Source organism: Periplaneta americana, chromosome 15, assembly GCF_040183065.1.
Source record: "Periplaneta americana isolate PAMFEO1 chromosome 15, P.americana_PAMFEO1_priV1, whole genome shotgun sequence".
NCBI classification, from domain to species: Eukaryota; Metazoa; Arthropoda; class Insecta; order Blattodea; family Blattidae; genus Periplaneta; species Periplaneta americana.
The window spans coordinates 70,039,609-70,067,468 of NC_091131.1; the positions used below are offsets into that span (position 1 = coordinate 70,039,609).

A 27,860-nucleotide genomic window follows, 5' to 3' on the forward strand; every position below is an offset into this window, starting at 1 on the left:
GGAAGTCTCAGTATTTGATGCTTTCAGTCGAGCCATCCTGGAACTGCACCGCAGTTCTGGACTACACGACCTGGGCTCCATCAAGTGGGACATGGCCCTCTGTCTGCTCGCCGTCTACTTCATCTGTTACTTCAGCCTCTGGAAGGGAATCTCCACGTCTGGCAAGGTAAGTCTTATATGTATGTAAACTTCAGTTTAGCGTAGTCTTTTATTAGCATACGAAACTAACGCAGTTGTGAAGAAAGTTTAAATTATTCTTCGTTACGGGATAAAAATAAACAAACAATATTCAAGTTGGCACCGCGCTGTCTTATAGCGACTGCGAACCCGAATTCAAATCTCAACGATGGCAGAGTTGTATTCATGATGGGCAAAGTTGTGAGAGTTTTTCTCGGGATTTCCACAAACGTGTAAACAGTTTTCGACCTCGATCTCCATCCTATCGTTTAACAAAGCAACTGGCCGAAGCACAGTGTGTCAAAAAGCAAATCGTGCTGGACAAAATTAATAACTTTTCCTCTATCGAACAGATTTTTATGAAATTGTATATAGGAGTTACAAGTAGCATATTTTTTTTGTGTATACAACTCTGCTTAGGTTTGTGTAAGAGGAACAAATCCTTTCTAGGGATTAGTGTTAGACAACAACAACAACAACAACAACAGGCTCTTATGGAATTTTTTACGGGAGTTACAGGTAGCATATATTTTTATGTACAAACTTACAGGAGTTACAGGTAGCGTGTATTTTTTGTATACAAATTCGGATTATGTTTGCATAAGAGGAACTACCGGTACCCAGTACACATTTTACAGAGGGTTCATTTAGACAAAATTAATAACTTCTCTACTACATAAAATTTATACGATAGTTTGTACAGGAATTACAGGTAGCATATTATATTTGTGTATAAACTCTTATTACGTTTCTGTAAAAGAAACTACCCTACATTTAGACAGAATTAATAACGTCGCTCCTACATAACAGATATTTATGAAACTTTGTACAGAAGTTACAGATAAGTTAGTATATATTTTTGTATAAAAGTTCTGATTACAATTGTATGCTATCTCTAATTTCTGTACAGATTTTCTCAAATATTTATTATAGAGGACAGAACTTGTTCATTTTTTTCAAAATGCATCCCTGTAAATGGGTAGTTCCTCTTATACAAACATAATCAGAGTTTGTACGCAAAACTATATGCTATTTGTAAGCTCTGTAAACTGTTTCTTACAAATCTGTTAGAATATAGAAAAGTTATTACCAATTTTTTCTCGCTAGATTTGCGCTCTAACCCACTGTGTTTATGTTTGTAACCACCTTTTTTTAAATTTTGAAAAGTTTTTGACATGAAACTCTTAATTCCTTCAGAAATTCCTTGATTACAGTCCTCCAAGTCGTCAGCACGAAGTATAAATTACAGGACGATTATTTAGTCCTGACAGTCGCCGACAATGTGCGCCTGGGTCAGGCTAGTCCATTTAGTTACGCCAAGGGGTGTTTGGGTTAGTCAGTCGCTTGCCTTCAGAGCGATCGGATGTCATGCGTGCGGTAGAGCGGTATAGTTAAGCTGTACTACATTCCTTTACTGATAGCTCGCCCTTATCTCTGCTCCGGAGCTCACCCCACTACTCCTATTACTTCCCCTCCTTTGCGTCGTCGAGCTGTCAGGACTAAATAAATCGGTCTGAAAGCCACAGTTAGGATCCATTGCTGCTTACAAATCTATCCCTCTCGGCCGAAATCGAATCATTCTCCCTTCAGTCTAGACGAAAATAGGGTAACTGTTAAACCATGGGACTTGTGTGTAACGGAGAAATTACTCTTAAATACAGGATGGGTTAAAAGTCGCTTTCTCCAAACACTTTCTTACATTTAATTACATTCAATTTACATTTGACTACACATCTTGTCTCAAAGTCTGGTATCACCACTGCTATATACTTACTGTGCTTCCACCAACGTTGTAGCACAAAAGCACATTGTTCTGTGGTTAATTTGCGATTCATTGCAAGAAATTAGCAGTTATTGCATAGAGGAGCAACCCAACACAAAACAACAACAGTAATAACAAGACATGACATCGTAAAAACAGTTGGCGCACGAACATGGTTGTCAACCCACCACTTTTTACACCAGCTATTCGTTTATTTAAGTTATGACATATGTATATGTGTACAAGTAGGAAATCTAAGAAATAATATTGGGTAAAGCGACTTTTGACCCACCTTGTATTCTGATAATATGCATTATAAAGGTAATTGTCTGCTTTCCTAACACACTCCAAGCATAGCACGCCTTGGCGATGAAACATGCTATGAGACTATGATGTGACAATAACGGAGCAGTGACGAGAAGAGAATGGTAGAGAAAACAAAAATATTCTGATAGGAGGTACCTACAAACATCACAAACCAAACTCATCACGATATACAGGAACAAGGACAGCAGAGCAATATTTTTGTCATGTTTTTATTTTATTATTTTGTGTTCCCGTAAAGAAGATTATCGTGTCTATATAATTACGATGCAACTCGAGATGCAATGATGTTAATCGAAATTTTACTCGACATACAATGATGTGAAACGAAATATTTAATTATCACAGAAGTGCATCTCAAAAATTCAAAGTTAGGTTACGTTTCCGTGTTTTGTCATTAATTTACTTCTCTAGAATATAGGGTACTTAATACTGCAAATACATATGATTGAATAATGGCTACTGCGGATTCTAGAATTAATAATGCAATTTGGGTCATAATTAATAATATTAATATTATATAACTTATTTTATAAATTATTTAATTTATTTTATTGAAAAATAATAATTTATTACATAACGTCTGAATAAATTAAGAAGGAACCGTAACAGCTTGCACACAGCCATGTCTATAGTCGCTTTCACTGGGCCTTTGAACACAAAATTAAAAATGAGTAGGCCTACCATTGAAAAAGGTTACTCAGACATGAGTAACTTAGAATTGACCTTTTTTCAATTCGTGAAAAACTTTGACAATTTGAAAGCAATAAAAGCCCGGTTAGTCGAAAAATATTAAAGGTCCAATTATCAGTACTAAAATTTTGGAAAGGTGAAATCGTTCGCAAAGATATATTTATAAATGTTAGAATCACTTTGCACTATTTATTAAAAATGTAATTTGTGTAAATGTAAGTCCCGCGCCGTAACTGCATGTAATGGAATAAGTCCCAGTTCGAGTCTTCATGGTCAAAGAAATTGTCCGTAAAAATTTCGATCAGTGTATGGAATCGATGCCGGGACGGGTATCTACGGGGTCTAAGATGTGTTCCCCTTAGGCGCTGCGGTCCGAAGTTTCGTGAATTCCAATCCCGCCTCGGGCGTTGATTGATGTTCCTTGTTAATATGCTAGCCTGTGGGTGTCAGTGGAGGCTCCTACGTTCTGCTGACCCCAAGCTAGGGGAGGTCCTAATATGTCCATAATATCTGATGTGTGTGTCCAGAGAATCGTCCTCTCCCCTATAGGCAATGGTAGTAAGACCTACAACAGGCATGTGCGAGTGATCGTCGACATTTTTATGAATTTGGGTAGCTACTTTGAGTAGCGGAATGTATTATTTTTGTTCTACTAAAAGACTGACTATGGCCCTTATGTTGTGCAGGTTGTGTGGTTCACGGCGCTATTCCCTTACGCGGTGCTACTCATCCTTCTAGTGCGGGGAGTAACACTGCCCGGATCTGCCGAAGGAATTCGCTACTACCTCAGTCCAAACTTCTCAGCTATAACCAAGGCAGAGGTGAGTTACAGACGTAAAGGAATATTATTACAAAATATACTGTTTTAAACGATTTGTTGAGTGCCTCCATGATCTGGTGGTCAGCATGGACCTTGGACCTTGGCTATTCCTTGAATCATTTCAGCACTTCGCGCTTGACTTCATCATCTGTGCGGAATCTATGCGCGTATAGAACTTTCTTTAACGGTTCAACCAATGGAAGTCACCTGATGACAAATCGGGGATGTAACTGGATGGTCCAGACCTTTCTGTTGTTTAACAATTTCATCATTCAATCTGTTGTCAAAAAATCTGAAAGTTAGAATTTATAAAACAGTTATTACCAGTTGTTCTTTATGGTTGTGAAACTTGGACTCTCACTTTGAGAGCGGAACATAGGTTAAGGGTGTTTCACAATAAGGTGCTTAGGAAAATATTTGAGGCTAAGAGGGATGAAGTTAGAGGAGAATGAAGAAAGTTACACAACACAGAACTGCACGCATTGTATTCTTCACCCGACATAATTACGAACATTAAATCCAGACGTTTGAGATGGGCAGGGCATGTAGCACGTATGGGCGAATCCAGAAACGCATATAGAGTGTTAGTTGGGACGCCGCGCCGGAGGGAGGTCGAGACGTAGATGGGAAGATAATATTAAAATGGATTTGAGGGAGGTGGGATATGATGATAGAGACTTGATTAATCTTGCTCAGGATAGGGACCGATGGCGGGCTTATGCGAGGGCGGCAATGAACCTCCGGGCTCCTTTCAAGCCAGTAAGTAAGTAACAATTGAAACATTGTTCGCTGGTCTCTTCTGCATGAATGCGAAATAACACTAGTCATATTACATGCGTCTGACATGCACATACACTTTCTGTGTATCATTGGTGATTCTGAAGTGAATGAAAAGTTGACACGTCAAGAATAGGGGTTTTGTCTTTCAAATTGAGTAAATTTCGCACCACACAGTAACCTGTTGCTAAATTACTGAACATGCTTTAACTGTAGCGGTAACAATAATACAGACACTTTAATTATTGTAATTAAAATTGGAACTAACCTAATTGCTTATATATCAGATTATTTTTTTCCATTTTTCACATCCATTGATCCTGGTATGAAGTAAAGTTATTTCCTATGGAACGTATAGAAAAGCCCCGAGGTTCACTTAGCCTCCTGTTAAATTGGGGTACCGAGTTTTTCCCTGCGATAAAAGGCGATCGGAGCGTGGTTCCACACCACCTCATTCTAGTGCCGAGGTCATGAAAGCATGCCCCTCAATCGCCCTCATGGTGTGTAAAGGGAATACATTTGCCTTTGTCTTTGTATCTATACATTAGGATATGAAAATGTGGCGTTGCTTGATGCCGGAGTCCAGTCACGTGGCGAGTCTCTCCCAGAAATGGAAACTCCATGTTGCAGCTCTGACCTCGAAGCGATCAATCTGGGCTGGCGGAATAATTCGCCGGTCGCGTTAGCACGATATTACCTGCAAATGGACCACTTGATGTCGCAGATCACTGAGTCTTGCGAGTGAAATGAATACAGAGCAGCCACTCACATTTGGGTCCGTTCCTACTTTCTTCATTCTTTTTTTTTTTCTCCTTCCCTTTTTCCCACTTCTTAGCGTCTACTCCGAGAATGGTTTTTACTTTTGTTTCTATCTGCTATTTAAGGGGGGGATGTTTAAAACAAAGAAGAAGAAGAAGATGATGATGATGATGATGATGATGGTAGTGAAGATCATGAAAATGAACATAAGAACGGATGCAGTACAAACATTTGATTGCGAAACGACAATGAATTGATCTGTGATTTTGCTAATATTCAGGGACAGAGTTATTGTAAGTAAGTTACAATAAATCTGTAACACGGGACCCCGACTTCATTTTCCTTCGTAAAAGAGCCTCACTAAGACAATTCAATATTCTCAAAAAGCGATTGTCACGACAGGACTGAAATCCGAGAGCGTCAGATAAATTGAATTACATAAATCGACAATGTCGATGACGATAATGACGATGACAATGATAATGATGATGGTTATGATTATGAAAATTATTATGATTATGATCATGATGATTAAGAACAGGGCAGTGACGATTTTGTTCTTGTTTTTATTACACGCGTAAATGAATGGCCATTGATATGGTGGGTAGGACGCAAATAGCCATAGTAGCTGACGTACCCTTTTTAAATCCCATTAATTAATTAATTAGTTCATTCATTAATTCATATAGTGGGTGAATAGAATATAGAAAAACTGTAACACGGGAACCCGGAACTCGGCCGAACCGCTCTCATAGTCCGGTTACGCAGACAGCTTGATATTGGTGATACACAGTGCAGTATCGGTAAATCTACTCATCACAATCTATTAATATAAAATATCACAAGCAGTTAAAACATCATTTACTCACCCACCCACATTAAGAAAGAAGGTACTGGAATTGTCTATCTTCTTGTTTCAAACATTTATTCGTGTTTGTTTAAGAAATGGCGCACCATCATTGAAATTCCCTTCGATAAATGGAAGCGATGTTCTCCAGGATGCTTTTGTTCAGTTCTTCCAGGATATATGGATTTTTCTTTCACTTGGTCGTTCCCCCGACCTAACCCCTTGTTCTTTTATCTCTATGGAGAATACAGAAAAATAAAGTGTACAAAGAGAATCCAAGTATTCTGGAAGAAATGAAAAACAACATCCGGAAGAATGTCTCGATTTTTTCAATGGTAACTGCAGCGTGACTCCTTAAATAGGTGCGACAAAAAAAAAACAGATAGGCCTAGTCACAATATTTCCTTTTTTAATTTTTTTGAGTAAATGATATTTTAACTACGTACTTAGCCTACATAATTTAGTAATACTCGTATGTCGAGTTACCGGTATGCGCTGCGTATTACCAATAGCAAGCTCTCTGCTTAACCGGAATCTGCAAGCGGCTCAACCTAGAACCGGGCCGCCGCGTTGCGGTTCCTCGACAATATCTTCACCCGGTATAAGATCAGTAATTTATTATTTAAATTCTGCCTTTCTTAGGGGACTATCAAAGTAAGTTGTGTGGGGTGCATAGACTATACAGAATTAGTAGCCTACCTAACTTTTTTTTTAAACTACTATCAAACGCAACTCCCGTAAAATAGTTAGTTCCGCGAGCTAGCTATAACGGCTGGGGGAGAGGTAATCATCATGCTTATCACATGTTACATCGTGCTGGTTGGATGATCATTCACCTCTGCTGAGATATGAACATGAGGCCAACAATCGGCTGATAGGCCCTGACCCTCTCTGCATTGTCGCACACATTATTATCTGTATTATTATTATTATTATTATTATTATTATTATTATTATTACTTACTTACTTACTTACTTACTTACTTACTTACTTACTTACTTACTTACTTACTTACTTACTTACTTACTTACTGGCTTTTAAAGAACCCGGAGGTTCATTGTCGCCCTACATAAGCCCGCCATTGGTCCCTATCCTGAGCGAGATTAATCCATTCTCTATCATCATATCCCACCTCCCTCAAATCCATTTTAATATTATCTTCCCATCTACGTCTCGGCTTCTCTAAAGGTCTTTTTCCCTCCGGCTTCCCAGCTAACACTCTACATGCATTTCTGGATTCGTCCATACGTGCTACATGCCCTGCCCATCTCAAACGTCTGGATTTAGTGTTCCTAATTATGTCAGGTGAAGAATACAATACGTGCAGTTCTGTGTTGTGTTAAGTTTCTTTATTCTCCTGTAACTTCATCCCTCTTAGGACCAAATATTTTCCTAAGCACCTTATTCTCAAACACCCTTAACCTATGTCCCTTTCTTAAAGTGAGAGTCCAAGTTTCACAACCATAAAGAACAACCGGTAATATAACTGTTTTATAAATTCTTTCAGATTTTTTGACAGCAGACTGGATGACAAAAGCTTCTCAACCGAATAATAACAGGCATTTTCCATATTTATTTTGTCTTTAATTTCCTCCCGGGTATCATTTATATTTGTTACTGTTGCTATTATTATTATTATTATTATTATTATTATTATTATTATTATTATTATTATTATTATTATTATTATTATTATTATTATTATTACCCTATACGTTGGTCAGATCCAAGTTTGAATATGCATCTGTTGTATGGAACTCCATTACTTTCACTGAGCCGGCTAAATTGAAGAATATTCAAAGAAAATTTATTTCCTTGTGTTCTTATAGATTTTTACCTAATTCTGATGATTATAAATATAAAATTAACTGAAAATATTTCAATTGCTGTAGCTTAATTTCCAGACGTCAAGATCTTGATTATTTATTTTTTTGTAAAGTAATTAAGGATGATATTGACTGTGAATCCTTCCTAAGCAATATCAGTCTTCGTATTTCTGCTAAAGGTTTAAGATTTCATAATTTTTTTACAATAGAAATTCTAAGTCTCTCTCTCCGATCTGCAGATGTATAAAATATGCAAATTTGCATGAATTTAACTTGGATCCATTTAATGTGTAATATATACTTCTGGAGTTTTATGTCGGTTTTAATTTATGTATTTTGTTTAGATATGTATTATAATATTATTGTCGTTATCTTTTATATTATTTGTATTATATTCATTCCTCCCATTATTTCATTTTCAACTACAATTATTTTCAATTGTCATTATTTTAATTATTTCTATCTACTTTTATTGTAATTTCTGTCATTATTAATGTTCTTCCTATGAAATTGTCATGTGCTGAACTGTTATTGGCCTCTGGCTGTTAAGGCCCATTCACAATGAAAATTAAACATAACCGTAACATAAACACAGAAGTTTGCGGCCAGGTTATCAAATGGGATCATTCACAATGATTCACATAAACATTGACATAAACATTACCATTAGACGTTAACATGAAAGTTTGCAAACTCCAAACTTTCATGCTTACGTGATTAGCAGGGAAAGGATTTATATGTAAATACATATTTACTTATAAAGCTAATATAATTTATATTTTGCATTATCTTTATGTTTCACAATGTGTAGGGTTGAAAAATCCTACTTTTATTTTCCATATTTTTCCATATTTTAGAGTTTAGTACATATTTTCGTTAATTTCCATATATTTTCCATATTTCATATAAAACAGTCCATATTATATTAGGTTTAACAATAAAACAAAACAAAATTCCATTAACTTTTAAAAATACATTTCAACAATAGAGATTTAAACACATGTTCAGTAATCCCTTTAACATCAGAGTTATTTGAAAATTAGCAGTCCTATCAACAATGGGAAAGTAAGTTACAAAACTGTATTAATTTAATTTAAAATTTTTAACAGACTTCAGTTGTGCAGCTCAACAGTTAAATGCCAGTCAGAGTACACATAGGTTCAGTTTTGTAAATCATACTATAAAGACGGTAAAAATGCCAAAAGTACGTCATTCAGTCAATTTAAAATCAAAACTAACAAGTTACATTTCAGAATTTAAAGAAGATGGTTTATCAACTGACAATAAAATATTATTTTGTAATTTGTGTCAGTGTGCAGTATCATCTACACAAAAGTTCCTGGTGCAACAACACATTACAACTAGTAAACATCAGGCCAACAAACAACTAAATTCCAAGCAGAGACAATTGTTTTTAACACAACCAACAACATCGAATGTAAGATCTGAGTTTAACATCGACCTGTGCCGTTCTCTCATCTCTGCTGATATTCCTCTCTACAAACTAAAGAATAAGGTCTTCAGGGAATTCCTTGAAAAATATACTCAACATACAATCCCGGATGAGTCAACACTTAGGAAGACGTATGCTCCATCCATCTACGATGAGACAATACAGAAGATAAGAGATGAAATTAAAGATAGTTCAATTTGGGTTTCCATTGATGAGACTCCCGACAAAGAAGGTAGACTTGTTGGTAATGTAGTTATCGGTTTGTTAAGTGAACAATATTCTGAACGAATTCTTTTACATTGTGATGTTCTAGAAAAGTGCAATAACAAAACTATAGTTAAACTGTTCAACGAAGCTATGGGTATCCTGTGGCCAAAGGGTATTATGTACGATAATGTGTTATTCTTTATTAGTGATGCTGCCCCTTATATGGTCAAAGCTGGACAAGCATTATCTGTTGTATATCCTAAATTGACTCATTTTACTTGTGTGGCGCATGCATTTCATCGTGTGGCAGAAGTGGTCAGAGACAATTTCCCTAAAGTAGATTTGTTGATTTCATCAGTGAAAAAAGTATTTCTCAAAGCTCCCAGTAGAGTTAACGTGTTGAAAGAAATGTACCCTGAAATTCCATTGCCACCAAAGCCAATTTTAACTAGATGGGGTACATGGCTAGAAGCAGTTGAATATTATGCCGAACATATAGACTCTATTAACAATGTTCTCCTTGCATTGGACTCTGAAGATGCAGTCTCAATTGATACTGCGAAAACAGTTACCTGTGACATAAGTGTGAAGAATGACTTAGCTCACATTCAGCATACATTTTCATGCATCATAAAAACGCTCAAAAGTCTCCAAAATAGGCACCTTTCACTATCTGAAAGTTTTGAAATTATAAATAGTACTGTGGAACAACTGAATCGTGGTAGAGGTAAAGTTGCAGATGCAGTAAGAGCTAAGGTGGACACTGTACTTTCAAAAAACCCTGGATATGAAGAACTACAAAAGGTTGTTGCTGTGATGAGTGGTGAATCAACAGTGAAGATTAACTTGGACTTATCCCCAGCAGACATTGTGAAATTGAATTATGTACCAGTTACTTCTTGTGACGTCGAACGCTCTTTTAGTCAGTATAAATCTATCCTCAGAGACAATAGAAGAAGATTCACTTTTCAGCACTTGAAAGAAATGTTTGTAACCTATTGTTATGGTAACAGACAATAAAAATTGTGTTTTGTTGAAACTACATTGGAAGATAAGGTACGTCCATTATATTTTTTGTTTAGTTTGATTAAAATGTACCAATATTTAACGTACATAGTCATTTTTTTATAATTTTAAGTCCATATTTAATTCCATATTTTGGTAAAAATCCATATTTAATTCCATATTTTGGTAAAAATAACTACATATATATTTACATATTTCATATATTTTTAGTCCATATAAATCCGTTCCCTGGTGATTAGAAACAGAACACAATCGTGGAGCGCTGAAGTATACGACAGAATATGAGGAAATGACGTCGTTGTTATGTTTCCAAGGTTACCAAGTATCTTTGTGATTATGTTTATGTTCCCATCGTGAATGTTCTTGATTTTACCGTAACGTTTACATTTTTAAGTTAACGCTTACGTTATGTTTAATTTTCATTGTGTATGAGCCTTTAAGACCCATTCACAATGAAAATTAAACATAACCGTAACATAAACACAAAAGTTTGCGCCCAGGCTACCAAATGGGATCATTCGCAATGATTCACATAAGCATAGACACAAACATTACCGTAAGATGTTAACATGAAAGTTTGCAAACTTTTATGCTTATGCTTACGTGATTTGCAGACAGAACACAATCGTAGAGCGCTGAAGTATACGACAGAATATGAGGAAATGGCGTCGTTGTTATGTTTCCATGGTTATCAAGTATGTTTGCGGTTATGTTTATGTTCCCATCGTGAATGATCTTGATTTTACCGTAACGTTTATATTCTTAAGTTAACGCTTACATTATGTTTAATTTTCATTGTGAATGAGCCTTTATACAGCACATTAAATATTAGTAAATAAAATAAAAATAAAAATAAATTATTATTATTGTTGTTACTATTATTGTTGTTATTATTATTATTATTATTATTATTATTATTATTATTATTACCTCATTGTTGAAGCAATCATTTTCTTGAAACCATACTCAACAGATTTGAAAAATGAGTCCATAATTTATTATCTTTGTAGGTGTGGGTAGATGCAGCCACGCAGGTGTTTTTCTCCCTTGGTCCCGGCTTTGGCGTTCTTCTGGCTTACGCATCTTACAACAAGTACCACAACAATGTTTACAAGTAAGTGACTCTGATAATTATTGTAGATACGAATACCTTCCGAGTGCACGATAAGGCTAGTTGATGCCTGAATTATCAAGTATTTCACTTCTAACATAGTTTATTTTTTAATTTACATTAAAATCATTTTGTATGTATTTTAATTCCACTCAGCCTCTGAAAAATGATACCGAAACAATTAATGTTAATTATCATATAAAATATTGAAAACTATAGAATTGCAGAAACTAGCGATGATGATAAGTAATAGCGTGCGTGAAAGAACAGTCAATGAATTAAATATATCACAAATATCACAAATGAAAGTAATTGTCCGCCCCCCCCCCGTTGTCCGCTTCCAATACTGCATTTCAACAGAAGCAATTAGGAGTTACGAAATGACCGTTCCAATATCATTATTGCTCACATTGTCCAGTTAAACCGTGTAAATTATAAACTAAGTAAAATACCTTAATTTTTGCGGTAGTAAAGGGTGTCGTTTGTAAGTAATTAGAATATAAAATGTATCGTCCTATTTTGCTTCACGGTAAATGATTTCAATTACGTATGTCTTCTATATGATAACTAAAAAATTAATCTATAAACACCAGTTCGCAGTATGATAAGAATCTGAATTGTTACGAAATGCGTAAAACTTGTAATGAGAAAGTAGATATTATCATCTTCGTCAATCCATTGTTCTCTGATGTTCAACTGGTCTTTGTGAGTACGACCGGAAAAAAAGGATATACGCAATAACCATTTTATAGTTTCCATTTTAACGATTGGCAATTAAACATTGACACTCAGTTATAAAAAAATTCACAGCCACTTCATTATGTTACATACAATACTGACCATCGATTTAATATTATTTCTAAGCATGTGCAGAGAATCAGTAGCAAGGTAGAACTGTTTTCTTTCGGACAAAACAAGCATTATAATATGAACTATAAAATGCAATAAGAATTTCCCCCTTAGCTCGGATTAGTAGGGATGCTGTAATAACAATGTCGGTCGTATTCCAATAATAATTGTTATAAATAAGTTCACAAATAGGGGATGTATAGGTCATTGCTGTCGCAAGAAAATAACCGAATTTTCACGTTTCTAGTGAAGCACGTGGAACGTACAAACACAGAGCGCTGGTTGCAGCTAGCAGTATTCCCATTCCTCTCATCCCGAAGGCATATAGAAGGCAGGCAGTTTTTTTCTGGTTCTATCGGCAGAAAAAAAACTGCAGAAATTTGTCATATACATTCGGCCGTTGAACTGTATGTTGCAAGTTGTCACACAGCCTGCACTATCTAATAGACTATTGTTGCAGCTGCATAAATCTTTTGCACAAGCTGGTCTCTTTCCTATCGTGTAACTGTACTCCACTTCCAATGGAGTTAAATCAGGGATCCGTGCTGTCCATGATGACTTTCCTTCCAATCCATCGTGCTGGAAAATATTGGTCTAACCACTAACATACCGAGCTGGAGAGTCGTTTATTTGGTAGGTACCACATTAGCTGCCGCGTATGTAGGATGCAGAGGCATATAATCTAATAGAACAGATCTAGTATGCACAACTAATTCAGACAAAGCTAAATCTTTTCTGGCTCAAATAAAGTGATTTTATTATGTCCTTGGCGATGTCTGATATTTACTAAACCTTAGCGAATACAAGAAAAATATATAGGCATAATATGCATTAACCAACTCCACTCAAGCTCCTCTTTCAACACGTAGCTGGTTGACTTTACCTTCTGAAGGAATCTATACAATATTCAAAGCGGGACAGCCCAGATAAAGTATAACTGTGGTCACCCTGTGCAGGAGGGGAAGCTTATTCCTATAGTCCCGTCGCTCTAATTTCCGGCAGCCAATCACGTTGCAGGTCGGCTACATTTAAACGTGTGCGTTTTGTGATTCGCTGATGAAGACGTCATGCATTTCCTAAGGCTCGATAAATACTTAATATATCGACCGCCATTTTAGCTCTTTCATTGGCGTTCGCAGAAAGCACACCAGGACGTCATTTGCCGCTCAATTATTTGCTGACTTACAGTGCATTTGATTTATTATCATAGGAGCTATGACATGATAATGTTTAACGGTGTGGCAAATAGATTCCTCGTCTGGTAGCTCGGCAACGAAAGAACAAAAATGGCGAACGATACTACCTACCTAGACTTTATAGAGCCTTCATTTCCTAAGACGTAAGCAAAGCGGAGGAGTCACACCGGGAATAACAGCGTCGTGACTATTATTATCTTTCTATAGTGGTTTACAATTGAATCGGTTATTTGAGAAACCACACAAGTCCATTTTTAGTCAAAACGAATTTATTGTATTTCTCACATCAGTACATATATTAGCATGTGTGTAGGAGAAAGTAGACATGTATTCCTTGTTTTAAGTAACAGTATCTCTCTGAAGAGGGTGAAATCATATTTTAGGAAGATATATTTTTCTGGCCTAGTCGTAACAGATAAGGCACCTGATACGCTGTAGTGTGAGACTTCAACAAGATATTAGTCTTTTCACTTCGAAACTTTCTAGGATTTTTCTTTTCTTTGTATACTATAAAGAACAAAATACATTATATACTGCATTTGTACTTAAATAGTTCTTGTTCTCATGAACTTACATACAAAAAAATACAAAATATAATTTTTTACTCAAAATATTTCGAATATTTGTGAAACAACACATGTCCACAAAATTTAGGGCACCCTGGCGCTCTCAATTATAATTATTAAAAGTATCTTTAAAATGTTAAAAAAAATATTGCAATTCTTATGAAAAATTCACCTTAAATACATAAGAACGTACATCCAATATTTATAAGCTGCAGACAGTTTTTTTTCAAAACATATAGCTAAGAACATGCGTAGTTCCTCAATTAACCGATCCAGTTATTGAATATTTTCAGTCCTCTGTCTTGCCTTACCACAGGGACGCGCTGTTAACGAGCGTCATCAACTCGTGCACAAGCTTCGTGGCAGGGTTCGTCATTTTCTCGGTGCTGGGCTACATGGCGTACACATCGGGACACCCTATCCAGGAGGTGGCCACGGAGGGCCCCGGACTCGTCTTCATCGTTTATCCCGCCGCCATCGCCACTATGCCCGGCTCCATCTTCTGGGCGCTCATCTTCTTCATGATGCTGCTCACGCTGGGTCTCGACAGCTCGGTCGGTAAAATAGATCACTTGCATATATGTAATTTATAATACTATGAAATGTGTATGCATTTCTTCTATTAATTATCAAATAAGTTCATTGTGTGTTAACGTGCTGATAATATGGTAATAAAGACAATCGCTTTAAACAAAACATGGAAAGGCCTACACGTTTCTTTTGTAACAGATTAGTCTCGTGAAACTTGATCAGAATTGTTTGAAACTGATATTTATATAGTTTTTGGCGATGGAAAATAAAATAATTTTATAATAAGTTAAGGGCAATCGACTCGCTCCGAACATTGGATTCAAGCATATTTAGACTGTCATATTAAATCTTTCAGTGAACTGTTTTGTACAGCCTGTAAGCTGGACTATCATCGGCTTATACTCGTAGGCCTACTGTCTATTTTGTGCTCGCATTCTCCGTCCTGCAGGACACTGGAAGTTATGCCTCCCGAATAGCAACATATGTATGCATTTTACCCAAGTAAATAGTATGTAAAATCATGTAACTAAGCATAATTTTGCAAAGAATATATTTTTTTAAGTGCTCAATGTGCTACATAATGTTTAACATGAACTTTTCATACAATGAATAGTTTATTAGCCCATAATGTAATATTCAATCTGGGACCTGATTTTATTTTTGAATTCCCTTTCTCTAGGTACAGTAAAATCTTGTTAATCCGGACTAATTGGGAGATAGCCTAAATTGATCGGTTTAACTAAAGTCCGGATTAACTGAAATAATCTAAAAGAACGGTAGAAATTACATTAAAACCCCGTTTATAGCAACAAAACACGTTAATTATGATGAATTTAGAGGGCATAGGCCTAAATACACTATACAGTACAATAAAGCGTATATACTTGAAACCCTTGTTTATGTAATCGATAACAATATTTGTTTGTATAATTTAATTACTTTAATGCAGATTGATGGATTTTTTTTATTTTTAATACTATTCCATAGTTCTAATGTATGAAAGTAAGCCTTAAAAAACAGGTTTTAATTTTTCCAAACTTATTGGTTTTTTTTGTCTGTCCGGATTAAGCGAAGTCCGGCTTATCGGGTCCGATTAACAAAGTTTTACTGTACTTTACTTTCTTTTTGCCTATTAATTCCGTCCACCTACACGGGCTCTTACATCGAGCCAATGTTCGATGTTAAACTACATAAGCTAGGACTAATACCTCTAAGATTGGTGAATTTAAGATGTCTGATTCTGCATAGATAAGAAACCATTCTCTCGATGTTGGCAGTTTCTTGCGATGTCGGGTCTGGTGAAAAATATAAAAAATTATGAAACAGTTACAGCGAAGCCGCAATAATTCCAGGGGTGCAGTCAAATATGTAGGGGCAGTCTTAGGCTCTTGTGACGACACCAGATCGTAGTTTGAGTTCCAACACCGGTCATTTTGACTGTACCTGTTTATTTTAAGATGGGACATGAGTCATGTCACATGACAGTTAAGCGGCAGAGCTTGAAACTACAGCGCTATGTTGCCAATATGGACTACCACGCTCTCAGCTGATGAGAGCTAGCAATTACGTTGGATGGCTGACGTTAAAACGTTCTTTGACAATCTACGTGAAGGTAAAAAAAATACAAAAATCGGCCGACAATGAAAGACGAAACATATCAATGTTAATAATGTGTGGCATAATATATGTCGCTAAGAGAGCTATTGAGCAATCACTATTTGGAAACGGTAACTTTGACAACTCAACCGTTATTACTATAGCAACAGGCCTACCACGCTATGTGACATTCAGTTGTTTTTACGAACGCAGCGATAATGTCATGTCCCATCTTTTAAAAAACGAATATAGAATGCTTTTGGTCAAGCTACGGCTCTTCAAGTAGCCACAGCTTACTTCCTAATCTTTTCTCATTTCGAGCATCTTTGCTTTACTGTTCCAGTTTGGTGGTTCGGAAGCGATCATAACAGCTCTGAGCGACGAATATCCAATAGTGGGAAAGAACCGGGAGATCTTCGTGGCCTGCCTCTTCACACTCTATTTCATGGTCGGACTTGCCTCTTGTTCACAGGTACGCCATTCCATGTAATCTTGAGTTAAATTTTAACGACTAATGTGTAATTACTTTATTTGAGATGAAGCCTATATGGAAAAGTAATAATTTATGAAATAATATGATACAATTCAACCTAATGATATATATGCAATATACATAATATATTGTTTTTAGCCAACTGTCCGAAGACACGTCTAAATGTCACAAGTGATATAGATGAGGAGGCGAGACCTGGCATGTGAGCTGTGTGAGAAGGGAAAGAATGAGCTTTCAGAAAGAGAGTTCATTTCATGTTATTTCTACTTTTACCACCACACATTCGTCAACAATGTGACTTTTATTCTTAATAATTAACCCTACAACAACGGGTGTTCCACTCAACACAGCAACACAATAGTCGTTATTGAACTCCACAGTGACAATACATGTGCATTATTGAGAAGAACAACAATGTACTCCTAATTTCAATTAATGTTCACAATGCAGAACAAAATTTCAGTTCACAGTTCGCTTGCCTTGGCTAGTTCTTCTAGCTCACTGTTCAAGTTAACTGCACATCGAACTAGGTCTTCCGGACGCGTCGCACTGCTGCCACAGTTACGGACATAAGTTCACTGCACGTCGAACTCAGGTCCACCTTGCCCGCTGCTGTCCAAGACTTGAAGGCTGACTGAAGACTAACTTCCGAAGACTCACTCGCGCTTTTGTTTATTACGCCGTAACTTCCGGAATCTTCGATTCGCGTGGCTTACAGAATCTTCGAGAGAGATCCGCTTCTCGATGTTTCCCCTGCTCTCTCCGCTCCGCGCCGTCCCGTAGTTTTTTCCCCTTACTCCGTATCGCCCTACAGCTCCTACCGAAGCTTGAGTTTCCGTTTCCCCGCGCCTTTCTTCTCGCTGGATGCGCGCGCACACTCCCGAGGCAACCAGAATCTTCCAGCACGGCACCACAATATTATACGAATCTACAGACACGGAAGTCCATCTCAGACTAAAACCTTAACTTCCCCCCCTCCATACCCATACAACCACGGTACATGGTAAGGTCACAGGACAGGTCTTGCCTCCTCTACTGTACCAACAAGGCACCACTTATGAGGCAATTAGGCCAGGAGACAATGAGGTAGAGTAACCAGTTCCTTTCGTTCGCCATTTCATACATCACCGATTTACGTATTACACTGGCCAGATTTCAGATGCATACAAACAATAATTTTTCTCTTGACACATCGTATAGTGAGATGTACTGCCTGATAATAGATATACATATCACCAGAACCTCAATCAGAGGTATATCCGAGGTATACACATTACAGAATTATAATTGAGTTAGTTTCTTGAATGATGAAAATTAATTTAATTGTAGTTTACTGCAATCTAAGTGTAAATATAAAACATAACGATCTAATGACAATAATATTAATGTAATGGGATTTAGCCATTAGAGGTTTTGTATTCCATTTAAAGAAATGAATGGTAAGAATGTAAGATGTTAGTTTCATTATAAGTAACAAATATTAATCAGTAATAATGCCACCCTACCCCATTATCTCCTGACCTAGTTCCTCATAAGTGGTTCTTGTTGATATCTCTCGTGAGGTTCAGATCTGTCTTCGGACAGTTGACTAAACAACAATGAAACTGTGAAGCAAGAATTTATGTAATTTTGACCTAAATGAAGTCACTGTCCGACAACCCCTTACTTCACATACATATATAGCCTATGTACACACATACATACATTCTGCACATGCCGAAGCGTACGCATACTGCTAGTTGTTGAGTTACGTAATCAATTTGTGACTGAGTCGAGCATTATCTAATTAATAACTAGCGTTATCTACATATAACCGGATACTTTCAAAGAAATTATGACGATACTGGACGAGTTTATATAGACCAAATGAAGGGGAGTCAAGTAAAATGGGAGAGTTTATTTTTATATGGAAGGAAGGAGACTAGAAATTATTTTTTGACGTGGGCATAACGCAGTCAAGATCAGCATAAAGGCTGAGTGTTGCAAACGAAAGAAAGATTGCTGATGATAAAAACTACAATAAAAACGTATTCATGTAATCGTTTGGATTCTGTGAATCCCCAGTCACGCTTATTTATGTATTCAGCTCAATATTTTTAATTAATATTATTTAAAAATAATATTTTATTCCTAAGAAACGCACAACGTAATACCATACTTGCAATAGGCCCTCAAGACTAAAAAATATGAAAAAAATATATAAATCCTCGTTGAATGAAATCGCATCAAAAGAATGATCAATGCTGATAATTGCTCTGTTTCAGGGCGGTTTCTACTTCTTCCACCTTCTGGACCGTTATGCTGCTGGCTACTCCATGTTATTTGCTGTTCTGTTCGAGACTATCGCCGTGTCTTGGATATATGGTAAGGTGCTATGCCCTGTCTCTGTACGTCCATCGTGTCACTTGTTAAAGTATGTGTGTTCAATAATAATAAGACATTCTAGACGTGTGAGAAATGCCTATCCCAATGTCTTGTTTTTGTCTGGAGGAAATATGGTCAGCCTATGAACAGCCCATAATATAATAGTACATTATGTAACGAGCCATATAATAATAGTAATAAAGACGCAAGTATGTTTGTTTATGAAACGAGCGCAAGCGAGTTTCATAATTTTCATACGAGCGTCTTAATTACCATTATAGGCAAGTTTCATACTACTTTTTATGCTCGACCATATTTCTAACTTTAAATTATTCAGAAGTATACATTTTATTTGTATCTGACAGAAGATCGGAAGTGACCTTGTTCATAGCTCTTGAATTGTGAGATGTGCACAGACGCGAAAGTATTGATTTTTTCCGAGGAACAATAATGTCATTGACCTTGATGTAATACAGAGAATGTATAACCTGAAAATTGATTTAGAATTGAAAAACGAGGTGACAAATTGAATTTATTTGAATATTATTTACAATTAACGCTAATTATTATAGTAACAGAACATAACCTTCTGCGACAGTATTGGATTTCCAGCCTCCGTGACGTTTCCCTCGTCTTTCGATTGCATATCCGAGAATAATCGAAAACCTGAACTTCAATGAATAGGTGTACTTTAATGACATGCATTAAAGGACTGCTACCAGGTGTATAATTACTACATTTCGGCATGGTCGAGCATAAAAACTGTTTCATCTTATCCTAGTGACATTATCAAACTGTTCGCAGCTGTTAGAAATAGCTCATTACTTCACATGTGAAATAATTTGTTGATTAGAAATAAAAATTTTATTTATATCCGACGGGTAAGTTAGCAATAATGAAATTTTTACTTAATGATAAGGATTTAAACAATTATTCATTTTGGCTAAGTAATATTATTTATGTGCTTTGGGAGGGAAAAGACACATTTTCCCTTTAAACTTATAAAGTCAGGGGCGTTGCCCTCCAATAAAATTAATAGAGGGGTCTAGCCTCCGCCCTCCCAGATAATTCAAAGACAGATTCCTCATGTTAAAAAAAATTATTTGAAAGATGGAACTGAGACATAAGCCAAAAATGGTTAATTCAAATTCATAGAGTCAACTGTCGCAATGAACATGTAAAGCCTTGGTTTTTCTGAACCGACGCATGCGAGATGCGAGGCCCGCCCCGCACAAATCCGGACTACATGAGAGATAGTGAGTGGTTTCTATAGCCTTGGTTTTTCTGAACCGACGCATGCGAGATGCGAGGCCCGCCTCGCACAAATCCTGACTACATGAGAGATAGTGAGTGGTTTCTATAGCCTTGGTTTTTCTGAACTGACGCATGCGACGTGCGAGGTGCGAGGTCCGCCTCGCACAAATCCGGACTACATGAGAGATAGTGAGTGGTTTCTATAGCCTTGATTTTTCTGAACTGACGCATGCGACGTGCGAGGTGCGAGGTCCGCCTCGCACAAATCCGGACTACATGAGAGATAGTGAGTGGTTTCTATAGCCTTGGTTTTTCTGAACTGACGCATGCGACGTGCGAGGTCCGCCTCGCACAAATCCGGACTACATGAGAGATAGTGAGTGGTTTCTATAGCCTTGGTTTTTCTGAACTGACGCATGCGACGTGCGAGGTCCGCCTCGCACAAATCCGGACTACATGAGAGATAGTGAGTGGTTTCTATAGCCTTGGTTTTTCTGAACTGACGCATGCGACGTGCGAGGTGCGAGGTCCGCCTCGCACAAATCCGGACTACATGAGAGATAGTGAGTGGTTTCTCGCAGTTATAGAAACCATAGAAACCACTCACTATCTGTTCTGTAGTCCGGATTTGTGCGAGGCGGACATCGCATCTCTCATGCGTCGGTTCAGAGAAACCAAAACTTTAATGATGCAACTCACAATGCCCCCTTCGTTTCTCTCCTCCAGCATTTGAGATTGGTGAGTCCCCATACATCATGCATCGGTGACCTCACTTCTACTCGTATATCTATGGTTCATTTTTTCTTCAGTTCAAATCTCTCAAATATTACGATTGAACAATAACCGTCATAACTCATGAGTATTACAAAGAGTATGACAATCTGTCATTTTTTGTGTCTAAGATTATACATCTCTGATGTTTACATTGGGACACTGTGTTATGCAAGTTCTATACGTTTGTGATGAAAGTCAACCTCTTCTACTATGATTTCGAGCTAATTCCAGGTGTAAAACGTTAACATAATGAGAGAGAGACCAGAGAAATTCACTGGAATAGCTTGTGCAAAATGGTGTCTGTTGAAGAAAAACTGGCAATGTTTCTTTCAGATAATGTAGCAAAACATATCTCGAGTGAACATGTGAATAAAATCACATTTTGGTGAGAATAACCAGTTCTTGTTTTCTCAGTTTTCAACACTATTATCGTTAAATGATAGCCAAGTCTTCCTTAATACTCTCATTTTTATTATACTGATGATATTGAGATGCCAAACAAACTTTGAACTTCGAATATTCCTATTCTTCTCAGGGCTGCAGAATAGACTACTACGTTTTTCCATACTTGAGTGTGTTATTCAAGTAGTTCATGTATTCGTGTCTAACTTAGCTGAAAACAAAAATAAGTTTCATATTCAAATGTACTTAAAGCGTATTGCTTACTGTTAGTATCCTACAAATATTCTCAGAATTATAGTAACGCTTCTTGTATTTGGCTAACATGTTTAGTAGGCCACCAGCGTAGCTCAGTCGGCTAAGGTGCTTACCTGCCGATCCGAAGTTGCATTCGGGCGCGAGTTCGATTCCCACTTGGGCTGATTACCTGGTTGGATATTTTCCGAGGTGTTCCCCAACCATAAGGCAAATGTCAGGTAATCTATGGCGAGTTCTCGGCCTCATCTCGCTATCACCAATCCCATCGGCGCTAAATAACCTCGTAATTAATACAGCGTCATTAAATAACCAAGTAAAAAAAAAACATGTTTAGTGGCCCTTTAGTACTGCGGTGGAGTCGAGTTTACTTTGTCTCCCGAACATTGTAAACTTTAGTATAGAACAGTACTTTCGAGCGAGAGCTCTTTTATGCCCGCTGCGCGCGCGCGGAGCTCTTTTACCTGTAAACATTGGTGAAGGATGTAGAGATCTTAGAACACAGCGCATCATGACGGAACGGAAGCGCTTAAAGCTTTCAAGGAAGAGTGAAAGATACAATATTTATGCTTCGAACATGGTGATGAAGTCCAGTGTTGTGTAAAAAATGCATCATTTGCAAAAAAGCAACATAAACCGACATTATGAGAAGCAACATGAAAAAAAAAATATATAGGCATTATTCAGAAGAAGAGAGAAATTAATTGATTTCGGAATTGACATCGAAAGTAAATTAATTTACATTTGGGTCAGTAGATTGTATCTATATTCCTTATATTTCTTTATTTTAAATGTATTGTTGATGTTTTTGTTGCTTTTTTCTGGATATTTACTTTTATTAGACTACGTGTTTCTTTAATTTAGAAATAATATTTTATCTTTGATTGCACTTTAACTTATACTATTATTAAGCTCAAAAAGCTAATTCACTTTTATTGCAATAACTATTTTCAGGATTTTGAGCAAATATGAACTAAACATTTTGAAAACTTTGATGCAAGGAGCTTTTTTAGTAACGTCAATATAAAATATACTTAAAAATATGATTTCAAAACTATTAGACCTAATTGCACCAAATTTTGTACAGATGATATTATTACAGACCTCTTTATATAGTTTAAATTTCACAAATTTTGGCCGAAAATTGTGGAAGTTTTAAAAATCATACATATCCCCTTAAATGATTGACCCCAAAAATTACGATGGCTCTCAATCAATTTAATCAATTTGTTTTTTCGCGTTACGTGCATCTCACAAATAGCTCTAAAAAATCTCATTACATAATCACGACTGGAGAGTAAGGACTACATTTTCACAACACACAATTAATATACTCTATTTCAATCAGTATTGTCATTATTATTTTTTCAACAAATACTCAAAAGTGCTTAGAGATCACACACGTCGAGCAGGTAGACCCTATTAGTTTCTACTAAACAATGAAGTGAAGTATTTACATAATAAATAATTGCTTTTAAGAAGAAAATGGTTTACATACAATTAACTTTTCCTATTTCTCTTTTTGTTCCTAAAAAACCCTTCCCTTTGCGGTTTGTTTATATATGTACATGTATATTAAATAACTGAATAATTAGCCCTATTACATAGCCAGAAATTTAGTAACGCAAGTTATTGTAATAATTGCTGCCTTTATTCGCTGCATGTGCATGTACATACCTGATGTCTACGTTACGACGCTATGTAGTGGATGCGCTATGCGCTTGTGATCAAGGTCGAGCTCTTCTACCATGATTGGGAGCTGATATCGTCTCAACCCTGGTATAGAAGAAAGAAGTGGTTAAGTTTCTCTTACAAAGAATAATAATTTCCTCGAGCCCCCCCCCCCTCCATTAGAAATTTGAGACGATTTTATGCATATTTTAATTTTTATTATTCAGTTTTAGAATATCTTGCTATGTTTCACAGGTACTCAAAGGTTTTGTGATGACATCCGTGACATGGTCGGTTTTTCTCCCGGAATCTACTGGCGCGTTTGCTGGCGATTCTTAGCTCCTGCATTTATAATGGTAAGTATAACTGCAACGGTCGTTATCTTCGTCGTTATTTTATAGAAGATAGGGAAGATTCCTCTAGAGCAGCATGTCGTTACAGTTCATCATCGTGTACGGGCTGGTGGGCTACGAGCCGCTCACCTACGATGAGTACGTGTACCCCGTTTGGGCAAATGTGCTGGGCTGGTTCATCGCGGGCTCCAGTATTGCAATGATTCCAGGCGTGGCCATCTACAAGATCGCTACTACGCCCGGCACCTGCTTGCAGGTACTGTGTGAATTATTATTTACTCTCACACCTATTCAATGGAAAACAATCATTTTCTTCTTCAGATGATTAAATAAATTGAATGAGAAGATGTTGCTAATCTTTGGGAGCCTTACAAACAACAAAATCTGTTTGACTGATCCGAAACGTTGTGATATCCTATTTCACTATTAGCAGTGGGAAATGTCCAGTCTACATCTCTCCTGAATAATGATTTATGTACTTAACTTCATTACAGGTCTCAAGAATCACATTTCTTTTGATTCTATTCCTTTCCTGTTCCTTTGCATTAAGGTTCACGTTTCGGAACCATACATAAAAACTCAATAGCTTGCATATGGACCTCAGACTCATTTCGCCTTCATTAGTTTCAGTTCAGGTATAATTTTAATAGCTTCAGGTCGACTAGAAGATAGTGACAGGATTCGCCTAAAGGTGTCATCCCAAGGAGCCGTAGGGGCTTCTACAGTGGACTACGATAGACAGGGAGTGTAGCTCCCTCGGATAGATGGCGTCTTAGAGAATCGCGGAATCTGCGGTGGGGTGGTCTTCGGGTCAAAGAATGCAGCAGAACGAAAACACGTGAATTGCGAACAGATGCCATCTATCTGAGAAGTCGACATATTAACGGGGAGATGAAGGGGCGTTGCTCACGCGGACTCCATCAGAACTGGATGCCATAGTCGAATCGATAAGATGGCACGGTACAGTGAATCACTTGCTTCAAAAACGGTCCTAAGGACTTCAAAATCACCCAATATAAGAACGTTGCACGTTGCGATGCTTGTCTACTGACCCTCCTCCGAGTAAAAAATAACTTGCATTACACTACGCGGGAATGAGTAATTCCTTCATAGGGAAAAAACACAATAGCCTGCACTACACTATGCAGGAGTGAGTACTTTCTTCGGCGTTCTAAAACAATTAGAAAAACACAATAGCACACACGAGTAAGTAGTCCCTGCGGTAGCTCATTGTAGTAGACTGAGGTGAACTGCACGCGTGCAACGTTCGACAAATTCCCTTGTACTTTGGCGCGTACGACATACTTACTATAAGAGGCAATGTTTCTGTAGTCCCGTAGCGCAAATACGGATCACTCTATAGGCCTACTTCTCTCTATTCTTTTCCGGTGACTGGTATGGTCTAAGTGTTAACGAGTGGAACTCGTGCTCCGGGGATACTTTCAGGTATGGGTTCGAATCCCGCTTGAGCTGATTACCTGGTTGGGAATTCTCCGAGGTTTTTCCTAAATTTAAGGCGAATGTCAGGTAACATCATGGTGAAGTCTCGAAGTCATTTCGTCAAAATACCATTTCATTGTCACTAATTTCTCCCACGCTAATAACGGCGAATTTGTTATAGATCTGTTAAATAAATAAAAATACCGTTTTATTTTACTTTACAAACGGATGGTGGTGGTATTAATAATAATGAAGGAAATTAAGGCAATAAGAAGACAACGACAATGGTCTGATAATTGTTATTCAAATTTGGTTGTTCAAATGTAGATTTACGGTAATTCTTAACATTTCTACTTCGTTTCTACTGGGTAACGCTGTCGTAATGCAAGATGCTCTGCAGATTACTTTGCCAATTGTCAATACGAAATTCCCTGACATTTTGTGTTGACAGTGTAGCGGACGTAAGCATATTATACGACTAAGATAATAAACAGTACCTGGAAGGAACGTGTGATATGACTGTTTAGTGACATGCTTGCTAACAAGCAAACAAATGACGAAACGCGTTTAATGTTTAACATAGTTCATCTACGAGCATGCGCTAGGAGCAAAATAGGCGCGTAATATCGTTTAATGCCTATAAATCAGTGCCCATAAAAGTTCGGTCACCGTATTGTTTCTTATTTCATTTGTTTTACCGATATACAGGGTGTTAAAAATAAGTATCCAATATTTTAGGAGGTGATAGTATGCATCAAAACAAGAAAAAATTTCTAATAAACATGGATTCTACAACACATACTTTCTGAGATCTGAACACTTGTTCATAGGAGGTACTCAATGTGACGTGCATTTATGGCAATGCATTTTTCTGCCCTACAATACAGCAGGACATGGAATACTGATACGTCACAAGGTATACTGAAAAAATAAGTTTGATTGCGGATATGAGCAGGGTTCAACAGAGATGGTGTTGTGAATTTTCGTAATCAGCATGTGTGGGCTGATGAAAATTCCCATGCACTTGAAGAAATAAGGCATCAGCACCGATTCTCAATCAACGTATGGGCAGGCGTTCTTGACGATAGATTAAGGGCTATACGTGCTACCACAGAGATTAACTGGGGTTCGTTATCAGGACTTTCTTATTAACGTATTGCCTACCTTGCTGGAGTATGTGCCATGTCAGTAAAGACTACAGACGTGGTTCATGCATGATGGCGCACCAGCACATTTTTCCGCAATGAACGTGAACACCTGGCGCTGACATTCAGGACCGCTGGATTGACTGGGGAGGCCCCACACCTTGGCCTGCTCGTTCTTCAAATCTAATTCTCCTAGACTTTTGGTTATCAAGAACGAGGTTAATTTCAAAGAGTGCGTGATTCCTTACGCCGAAGGGCAGAGAAATGCATTGTCATGAATGGACGTCACATTGAGCACCTCCTATGAGCAAGTGTTCAGATCTCGGAAAGTATGTGTTGTAGGACCCATGTTTATTAGGCATTTTTTCTTGTTCTGATGCATACTAGCACCTCCTAAAATATTGGATACTTTTTAACACCCTGTATACGACATTTAACCTAGCAATATATTTAAGTACTCAATTTAAAGACAATGAAGGGTAGACAAAATCTGCGGGTTTTTTTTCATCAGTGACTTAAGATTTGATCGACTCACAGCTCGTGTTCCACCATGCTGGCCGTGTAAACAATCAAAACTCGCTATTGTTATTCTGAAAATCCACATCATGTACAAGAAATTCCTCTTCATGATAGGAAAGTGGAGTTTGGTGTGCTCTTAGCGCAAGACGAATAATCGATTCGATTTTTTACGAGTTGAACGCACTTTGTCTACTCTTCATTGTTCTTAAATTGAGCATTTTAATTATTGAGAGGTTAAATATCGTATATACCGGTAGACCAAATGAAATCAGGAACATTACAGTGACCGAACTTAATCGTGTCAATCAGAATGTGTTTTTCCGATACAACGTCTGCTTAGCCGAGGGAGGACGACGATTTTATACACGTTTTAAGTAGCGAGGTTAACGTACGAGTGTGGCCGGCTGCAACATGCTCAGCCGCCGAGAAGCAGAACACCTCGCCAGCTTGCACACGCAAGCCATCGAGTAAATCGTTGGAGTTGTGGAGCGTCCACATAGCTCAGCGTTCAGTCTTCATTCAATTCTGAAAACTGCACATTTTTACAGTCCACAACATGCTCTTACGTTTTACATGTGCAAGTAAAACGTCAAGGAAGTCGTTGCGTCTACACTAGCAACTATGGTGTGTGTAGGACAGTGTAATATCGCATAGGTATATTTCAATGTTCCT

General features: G+C 37.3%; 1 protein-coding gene across 2 annotated transcripts in view; it reads left to right on the forward strand.

The window, feature by feature from the left end:
• Window positions 1-27,860, forward strand: part of DAT (Sodium-dependent dopamine transporter) — a 212,115-nt gene that overhangs the window by 174,432 nt on the left and 9,823 nt on the right. For both annotated transcript variants that reach the window (XM_069847634.1, XM_069847635.1), the window contains exons 6-13: window positions 28-166; window positions 3,643-3,777; window positions 11,683-11,786; window positions 14,711-14,948; window positions 16,865-16,993; window positions 19,279-19,378; window positions 23,987-24,087; window positions 24,173-24,340. In XM_069847634.1, coding sequence (XP_069703735.1) covers window positions 28-166; window positions 3,643-3,777; window positions 11,683-11,786; window positions 14,711-14,948; window positions 16,865-16,993; window positions 19,279-19,378; window positions 23,987-24,087; window positions 24,173-24,340 — 1,114 coding nt within the window. The remainder of the gene's footprint in view (window positions 1-27; window positions 167-3,642; window positions 3,778-11,682; window positions 11,787-14,710; window positions 14,949-16,864; window positions 16,994-19,278; window positions 19,379-23,986; window positions 24,088-24,172; window positions 24,341-27,860) is intronic.